General features: G+C 42.9%; 1 protein-coding gene across 1 annotated transcript in view; it reads right to left on the bottom strand.

Annotated features, from left to right (window-relative positions):
* LOC307239354 (uncharacterized protein) overlaps nt 1–9438 on the bottom strand; it is a gene marked incomplete at its 5' end in the record, with an annotated part of 10325 nt that extends 887 nt beyond the window's left edge. The window contains 11 exons of the mRNA XM_080012712.1: nt 341–1013; nt 1426–1509; nt 2048–2193; nt 3455–3544; nt 4295–4399; nt 4944–5082; nt 5482–5590; nt 6862–6995; nt 7611–7720; nt 8767–8931; nt 9397–9438. Of these exons, the coding sequence (XP_079868838.1) occupies nt 341–1013; nt 1426–1509; nt 2048–2193; nt 3455–3544; nt 4295–4399; nt 4944–5082; nt 5482–5590; nt 6862–6995; nt 7611–7720; nt 8767–8931; nt 9397–9438 (1797 nt within the window). The remainder of the gene's footprint in view (nt 1–340; nt 1014–1425; nt 1510–2047; nt 2194–3454; nt 3545–4294; nt 4400–4943; nt 5083–5481; nt 5591–6861; nt 6996–7610; nt 7721–8766; nt 8932–9396) is intronic.
* Between the last annotated feature and the right edge of the window lie 562 nt (nt 9439–10000).

The raw sequence follows: 10000 nt of genomic DNA, 5'->3' as shown, positions 1-10000 counted from the left end.
TAGTAGGTTACTGGTATGGTACTAGTTGGGATTTGGTAGTATACTTGTAGGTTTGTAGTACTTGTAGGGCATTGGTAGGGTGCTGGTAGAGTACTGATAGGGTGTTGCGAGGGTGCCAGGAGCATACTGAGAGGGTGCCAAGAGGGTACTGATAGGGTGCTAATAGGGTCTGGTAGGGTGAAAGTAGGGTCTGGTAGGGTGCCAGGAGGGAGCTAGAAGGGTCTGGTAGGGTGTCAGGAGGGTTCTGTTAGGGTTCTTGAAGCCCTCAACAGGACACTACCACAAAGATGACTTTTATATTCGTGACCAACAAGCAAACCACTGGGATGTAGGACGGTACCTGCTTGGACGGGTCATCCCAGATGGGCCTGAAGGCACTTTTAGGATGGAGTGGCGGTGATCCCTTCCGGATGCTGACCAGACGCTTGCCGTAGGAGCTGACCAGGCAAGGCGTGGCGCCCTCCGCACACGGCCCGGCCGGGCTCCTGGGCGGGGGCTGCGGCGTCAGCCTGGGGATCTGCCACCTCAGGCACACCGTCCGCTCCCTGGGCGCCTCCTTCAGCTGCTGCAGTTTGTAGGAGGGTTTGAGGAGCACCGGCACTTGGCTGTCCTCCTCCTCCTCCTCCTCCTCTTCCTCACCGCTGTTGCTGGGCGCCATGCCCATGCGCAGGGTGCCGTCGGGGCTGCAGGAGGTGACGGAGGAGTAGTCGAAGGCGGAGGTGTCGTCCGGGTCGGTCTCGCAGTCGTCGTGGCTGCGGCCGCTCTCCGGCTCGTTGGTGCCCTTGCCCGTGGGCTGGCTGAAGGTGCCCTGCCCCGAGTCGCTGTTCTCCCCGCAGCCATGGGCATCGGAGGGTTGGAGGGAGCACAGGCCCCCGTGGTGGTAGGAGTCGTGGCCGCAGTCGAGGGCCGACTTGTTCTGCGGGAGCCGATCCCTCCGCACCGGGCTGCAGGACCAGCACTCCAGATTCAAGCTGGGGCAGCCGTTGGCAAGGCCGCCGCCCTGCTGCCCGTCTCTGTGGAGAGGGAAGAAGGTGACAGGCTCGTGGTTCAAATACCCTGACTGGGTGAGGAAATCTGGGCATAAATTGATTTAAAAAAAAATATATATATATAAATCTCTTGCTCCAATGAAGGCAATTGAGGTGATTGCTGCTATGAGCGATCAAAAACGAAACAATTCCAGTTCAAACTGGAGTTAAATAGAGGGCTATTAAGGAGCAGGGCGTGGCCAAGAATAGATTGATACCAGCCTCAGTGAATAGTCTAAATAGTAGTCAGGCTCAATAAAAAGCCACCTTTAATATTATTATTATTATTCTGCTGACATTAAGACATATTTCCAATGTTTCTATATTTAAGAGAGAATTTCCAAGAAGATCAAGGTGGACTTTTTAAATAGACTGCCTTACCATGTGCGACACTCACCCGTGACCTGCATCTCCGCTCTGACTCTCTCTGTGGCGTCTCCCACAGCAGCAGGACACGCAGGCCGCATGTGAACCAGAGCAGCTTAATCACAGGGGAATAACGCTCGTTACAAAACCCAAAACACCACGGGGCATACAAGCATAGTATATTATTTTACATTTTATTTTTTACTTTATCAGCAAACCACCCCCACCTGGTGGAAATATACTGTAGTGTCGCACAGTTCCATCACATAATAAATCATGTTTTCATTCCACACATTGAAAATCTCTGATCATTTAGCATTAATTGAAAAAAGAGCCTTTAATAGAATTGTTATTTATCATTATTATTATTATTATTTATAATTATATGAGCTTGAATTTGTTTTTATTAAATGGCTTGGGCTTGTTTTTGTTTTTTTATTATTATTTCATGTTATTATATTCTATTAATGTAATGCATTCTGATTTGCATGTACACATTGCCTGCACAAATATTATTATTATTATGGAATCAGCTCTCCAGCGTAGTTCTATACCCTCTGTGATTACCCCCTGTGGTTAGGATTTCGGGGTTAGGGTTTAGGTTTGATGAAAGGGTTAGTGTTAGAGCGAGGCTGCAGCCTCCGAGCTGGAACCTGTGCACGGCGGCCTCCTCGTCCTCCCAGCGCGCGTCCTCCTCCAGGAGGGCGTGGCAGCGGGACAGCGTGGCCCGCAGCGCCCGCTCCGAGCCCAGCAGGAGGCTGCAGTCCGGGTGCTCCTTGCCCGTCCACTGCAGCAGGCTCTGGGAGGTGGAGGACCACGGAGGGTTCAAAACAAGGTCATCAACGTCACCGCTTTCAAAGCTGGCCTTTTCTGTTTATTGTTTTGTTTTATTTATCGCGCATAAACCTGAGTCCAGTTTACTCCAGTTTCGGAGGATTTCACAGCAGCTCGGCTAGCTGATCCCCTCTGCGGCCTTTGCAGTGAGCTTGACAAAAAGTGGAGTATCACTTTAACAGCCGGAGAGGAGGACTCTGTGACGGGCTGTAGGGGTTTGGTGTCGGTTCAGTTCATGCAGTATCTGCCCCCGGGGCATCAAGTCTAAGTGCATGGAGGCCTGGAGCTGCCTTCAGCTGCTTTAATCCAACGAAGGTGGTATATTCCTTCTGATACAAATATGCATTTATGCGTGCATGCGTGCGCGTGTGTGTGTGTGGGGTTTCTCGTCAGTGACGCACAACAGTAAAGACCGGGACGTATTGCCGTTGGGACACGTTTGCTCCGAACTCTCGCTCTTAACCTCTGACCTCTGACCCGGATGACGCGGTAACTAGGGACGCGATATGCGCTGTACGCTATACACCACACAGCGGTCAATTGTGAGTTAAAAAAACGGTAGAACATTGTCCAATGCTGAACGAAACCGCCGGAACCTTTCTAACAACAACAAAGTTACTTATTTGAAAGTACAAAGTGCTTATTTTACGCAATAATAGTGTTAAGTTTCATACATTCATAATTTAATGATTTTCAATAATGATAGACAATATTTTCTCATTATTGTTATTTTATTGTTACTATTAATAATACTAATGATAACAAATTATTATTGTTTAACCATAATATTACAATTGTATAATAATTTCTTATTTTTTCTCCAATTGTTTCTATAAATATAATATTTAATCAATAATATTTTTGCTATTTCAACTAACTAACCAAATTAATAACTATTTTTTAATCAGAATTCTATTTTATCCTCTTAAATGCTTCTCGGCCAGCTGGACCCCTCAACGTCCTGACGTGTTTTACACATTTGGCAAATGGATCAGTGCAGCTTTGGATCTTCGTCAATAAAGGGGCAAATTGTAAGGAATGAGTCACGCCCAGAAAAGGCCAGATGGCTGTTTGTAGGAGAGGCTCACTGCAGGCGTCCAAACACACAAACCTTCATTGATTTAATTTTAGATTTAAGATGACACCGAGTCCATGATCCGTGAGTCACCTCAGCTTTGAATTGGTGGTTTGGTGAAGGCATCGATGGCCGTGTTGTCGTGACTCACCTGGATGTGACTCAGGTAACTGTGGACGCGCGACACGGGTGCCAGCAGCAGGGAAAGCACCTTCACCTCCGCCTTCTCCACCTGGCCATCCTGTCATTTTAGGAAGTTATCAAAATATATATTATTATACAGTAATTAAGATGAAAGGAATGATGAATCATCTACTATCACTATAATTACAGTATAATAACATTAATAACAATAATAACAATGACAATAATAATAATAATAATAATAATATCTTAGTCATGAAACTCCTACCACTTTTCTTAAAATTATTTTGTTCTGCACTGCCGAGAAATTAACTTTGATTTTTATTATTTTTTATGCATTTTATTCTTTGACATTTTAATATATTTTCCTCTTTTTATCCATCTATTTTAATTGTGTTTTATCTATTTAATTCTGAAAGTATTTGATGCACTATGTGAAGCCCCATGAAGTGCCTTTGTGTATGAAATGCTCCAAATATGCTGTAAATAAAGGGGCCTTGGCTAATAATAACTTTATTTTTTATAACACTTTTAAAATAGTAATAAAAAAAAAATCCAAAAAGTCAAACAAACAAAATGCATTTAAACAAAACAAAAAATGCTTCAGTTTAGGTTTTGGGTCCTGAATTTAGACCTCGCAGGATCACAATTATTCCTCAGCAAATGATTTTCAATCATTGATCCATTAACCCCAATAGTTGTCTATGAATTTACAAATAAAAATGTACTTAACAATTAATATAATATATATTTAAGTAATTAAGAAAAGGATACAGCTAATGTTCACGCTCCTAATGGAGACAGAATGGGTATAATAAATATATAATATATAATATATAATATTTACCTGTTTTCTGTGCGTGTTCTCTGGTGGACTGACTCTGTTGAGCTCCAGTGAGAGGAACGCCATCAGACTGCTTGTGTATCCCACATACATGTCGCTGAAAGAAGCCTGTGGAAGATTGGGAAACACTTTTCAATATACTGCATAGGCTCTCATATCGTTAGGACCATGGTCTGATTTATACGTGGTGTACAAACACAGATAAAAAGTGCAAAATATATAAATAAAAACAGCCTTTCCTTAAACATAATTATTATTATTTGGATTTTTACATTGGACATTTGGAATTGGACATTTTATCAGATATACAGGACAGGAACAGGACATACAACAAAATAGACTTTCAATTAAACAACAAACAAATAATAATCTCTATTCCTCAAAAGTTGTTGTTATTAGTATTATTTTTATTATTATTATTATTATTATTATTATTTTATTCTTATTACTATTTATTTATTATTATCATCATTATTATCATTATTTATTTATTATTATTATATATTTTTAATTATTTATTTATTATTATTGTTATTGTTGTTGTTGTTGTTGTTGTTGTTGTTGTTGTTATTATTATTATCATCTTAAAACATGTTGGTTTTGAATGTTTCCATGTTTTTTGTTATTTATTCTTTACCATCCATTCACTCACATCGTTGTGGCCGATGAGCTGCACCAGGATGTCTCCGATCAGGGACTTCCAGTGTTGGGCGGAGAGACGCTCCTGCAGCGTGTTCCTGAACAGGAGGTGACGCTGCAGCATCTGCTCCACGAACCTCAGGTACGTCTGACTGGGTGGAAAAAGGTCAGAGCGGGTCAGAGGTCAGATCGGGCTACGGCTGTCAAAACCTGAATTTAGAAAAAAACATTAAACATTAAAAAAACAATAATAATCATCATCGTCATCATCATCATAGTAACAGGGTTAGGTTTGGGTTCTAGGGTTAATAATAATAAAAGTAATAGTATTACATTTATTTATTTTTTATTTTTTCACATTTTTGTTTTCATCTTTACTTTTACATCTGGACACCTGCACAACAAACTCGCCGATTTAGACAGAATCTCCTTCTGATCTTTGCTGTCCTCTGGTGACAGCCGTGCTTCGTGAGCAGAGCGCGGTTAAACCTCCCAGCGCAACGTTAGGGTTTCTCTCCTTCCCTCTACCCGCTAAGAGGCAAAACGCTCACTGCGGCTGCTGGGCCGGCGCCGTCCCGCACGTGTCGTGGATGTGGTTCAGGGCGGAGACGTACTCCCACTCCGAGTGGAGCAGCTGCATCAACACCTGCTGACGAGCGTCTGCACACAAACAATGCTTCATGTCATATTTCGTACAACATTGCGGCGGCGGCGGCGGCGCACTGACGGGAGCTCAGGGACAAGTCGTCTGGTTCAGTTCCCAACGTTTAGGAGGAAAATGGCGACAAGTGGTGGAAAACCAAAGAGTTTCTATTTCACCAAGTTAACGAGTGAAACCCTGATGCTGAGACCCTGCAGTAACAATACTAGTACTATTACTACTATTACTACTACTACTATTACTACTGTTATTACTATTACTACTATTACTACCGTTATTACTATTACTACTATTACTAATGGTACTAATATTACTACTATAACTACTGTTATTACTATTACTACTGTTATTACTATTACTACTATTACCACTATCATTATTATTATTACTCTTACTACTATAAATTCTGTTATTACTATTACTACTATTACTACTGTTACTACAATTACTGCTATTACTACTGTTATTACTATTACAGACAGTTCACACTACAGACAGTTCACACTACAGACATCCAGACACTACAGACAGTACACACTGCAGACAGTACACGCTGCAGACAGTTCACACTACAGACAGTACACACTGCAGACAGCAGACACTACAGACAGTACACACTACAGACAGTACACACTGCAGACGGTACACACTACAGACAGTACACGCTGCAGACAGTTCACACTACAGACAGTACGCACTACAGACAGTACACACTACAGACAGTACACACTACAGACAGTACACACTACAGACAGTACACACTATAGACAGTACACATTACATACGTCCAGACATTACAGACAGTTCACAATACAGACAGTACATGCTGCAGACAGTTTACACTACAGACAGTACACACTGCAGACAGTACACACTACAGATGTCCAGATGTTACAGACAGTACACACTACAGACGTCCAGACACTACAGACAGAACACGCTACAGACGGTACACACTACAGACAGCACACACGACAAACAGCAAACACTAGAGACAGTACACACTACAGACGTCCAGACACTACAGACATCACACACGACAAACAGCAAACACTACAGACAGTACACACTATAGACAGTTCACACTACAGACAGTACACACTTCAGACGTCCAGACCCTACAGACAGTACACACTACAGACAGTACACACTACAGACGTCCAGATGTTACAGACAGTACACACTACAGACAGTACACACTACAGACAGTTCACACTACAGACAGTTTCACACTACAGACATCCAGCCGCTACAGACGGAGTGGTCTCACCTGTCTGTTCACACAGTCCCGCTCTGAGTCCCTGCAGGAAGCAGTGGAGCAGCGCCCTCCCCCTGGGCGTGGACGCTGGGGCAGGGGGACAACACTGACACCCGGTCCGTCCCCCGACACACTCCCCTGAATCACTGACACAACAGACAACACAATGCAATAACAACATGTCAGCAGATATTCCTTTTTTAGAACCACAATGAGACGCACTCACTGCCATATTCCTGTTCCCTTCATAATAGACGAGCAAGCCATCCTGCATTAACAGTAATGTAATATAATAATAATAATAATAATGATAATAATGATAATAATGATAATAATAATAATCATCATCATCATCATCATAATAATCAACTTTATTTATGAAGTGCTATTTGGACACAAAGTTCACAAAGTGCTTTTTAAATAATACATATAAGATAAATAATAAGAATAATTGATAAATGAATACAAATACAAAAAAAACACAATAAAAAAAGTACAAAATTAAACTCAAATAGACTGAAAAAATACGATTAAAATAGACAAACAAAACAAAAATAGATAAAACAATACAATGATAATGGATTCAATGGCTTGGACAAACAGCAATATGACATGAATGCAAAGTGTAAATACCGATCTAACATTATTTGCAGTGAGACGTACATCAGGAGGAGGTTACATCTGATCTAGATCCTGTTTGTGCTGGAAATAGATGTATTTTACCCTCATGACGGTATGATTCATTCCACATATGTTTGTACCTTTCCATCTGCTTGGGCTTGGAGCCTCCTTCCTCCTGCTGCGCTCGCTGTGAGCTGCTGCTGCTGCTGTAAAGCTGTAGGATCTGACCCTGCATCACTCCCAGCTCCTCCTGGGGACGACAAAACGCCACCTTAACTACAGTAGGTTGCTGAATTAACCGCATGTTCGCTTTGTTTATGTGTCTCACGATTTGACCAGAAATGAGCCATGAAGCGTACAGTGCACACCCGAATCAATGTGCAATTTCAGTCATAAAGATATAACACATACATGTTACCTATTATAACATGCAATATCATGCTGCAACAATGTATAAAAAGTACTTATATCCTAATGCAATAGTATACTATTGAGTAGTGTGGTGAAATAGCCCTCTATCCAACATTCTGCGCAAGTAAAAGTATTAAAGTCCTTCAATGTCATGACCTCTGACTAGTGGTCGACCGATTAATCGGGCTGATATTTGCACTCACGAGGCCAATAAACAAAAAATGTCTGCAGACTAGACTAGTTGTAAAAAACACAGACTCACTTGTAGAAAAAGAAAAGCAGCGTCGCGGGTCGCGATCCCCGAAATAATAAACCCTGCATATACAACTCCAAGTACTTTACATCAATAGAAGGCAATCAAATAGCAACAATAAATAGAAGCAAATACAATTCAAAAAGTTAAATATTATACTCATTTCATATTTGGGTCTTGATCAATTTAGACTTTGAAAGATCCTGATCATTCCTCAGCGAATGATTTTTAAACTCTATTACATTATATATGCTTTCTCTAATGCTCGCTTCACACCAAATCCGTATACGCAGCCGACCGCCGGGTCCTCCGCCCCTAGTGGCCGTCTGATGAACCGCGTCTGGGTTTCGCGTCACAAAATACGCCCGGAAAAATGGGAGCGCTTGTTTTAGCTGGACGTCTGCCATTTTCACTGAATGAGAGTTCAAAACTTCCTTCATACGGCGTTTGCCAAGCGTGGAACCCAACTCTCCGTAGGAGTGAATGGACACTTCGGGGCTTGTTCTTGTTGTCCGTCGGACCGGGTGTGAGTCAGGTTCAAGCGCTTATACGTAAGAAACGTGCGCGTGTAAAGGACGGGCGTGCTCATTAACGTGTATGTACGGCACCGTGCACCCGAGGCTGCCTCTCACCCGTAGAGCCTCCACCAGGACCTCCAGGCGCAGCGCCTTCTTGCGGCAGCTCCTCCGGTTCTCCTCCAGCTCCTCCCTGACGAACGAGTCCCCGTGCTGGATCTTACCGAGCTCCAGCATGGCGCTGGAGAAGCCCGTCTTCAGCTCCGACACCATGCATTGCAGCTGGGAGGGGGAACAAACACATGGTGGTGGATTTCGACTCCGTTCATTTATTCATTTGAGCTCATTTTCGTTTGGGGTTTTTAGGCTTGTTGTCAACACTGTGCTTTACCGCCTACATTTTCCATGTTTGTTTTCCATTGTCCTGCCATATTTTATTGTTTTAAGTCATCGGTGAGTTTTATTGTATATTTCCCTTTTTTTTTTTTCCAAATATCGACACTTTTAATTTTCATAATTTTATTCTGTTTGTTAGTATTTCACTTCCTATTGTTTTTTGGTGTGAGCTGCTGAGACACTGCATTCTATCTCTGGGGATGGATAAGCCGTCCATCCATCCATCCATCCATCCATCTTTCTATCTATCTATCCATCCTTCTATCCTTCTCTCCATCTATCAGTTTAAACTGGTTGTGAGCGGTGCGTTTAATGACGCCTGGGCTCACTGCATAATGAGGGAGTGGATACCTTGGAGATTTCGGTGACAAGTTCTGCCTCTTGAGGTTTCATGACCTATCAACGGAAAACACAAAACATTATTTGCAAACATCCAGACAACTAACAGGCGTAAACAGTGACAAATACCGTATATCGATATAAAAACACAACATGACAACATTACAGTTCTTTTCAGACCATCGGTATGGTGGGAACTCCACATAGAAAAAAAGCAAAAGTGAAAAAAAGCCCAGTGTGCAAGGGGAACCCTGCTCCCCTCAACCCTCCAAAACCAGACCGGGTTGGATGTCAGGCGCAACAAAAGCCACAAAGGAGAGAAGTCATCCTCTCATCGCCGACAGGATGAATTGGATGAACCGTGTGAATTGAAACCCTGAATTCTGATATTCGGAGATCACAAAGCCCCAAATGACTCTGAAGTTTGTTGTCATCACTGTTCACACCGGGGTCTTGAATGGCCAGGTTTGTTTCGTGCGTTCGGAACGACGGAAGCTGTATCCTGAGGCGCTGGCCCCGTCGTATCCTGGTCATTCGAGAGGCCGGGTTCCTTGTTTACCGCCGTACTCACTGAGGCGCTGCCCCGCGGAGCTGCCAGCCGACCCTCTGGGAGGAA

The sequence above is a fragment of the Zeus faber genome (genome assembly GCF_960531495.2).
Source record: "Zeus faber genome assembly, chromosome: 13".
Lineage (NCBI taxonomy): Eukaryota > Metazoa > Chordata > Actinopteri > Zeiformes > Zeidae > Zeus > Zeus faber.
This window is presented reverse-complemented; position numbering and strand designations above follow the sequence as displayed.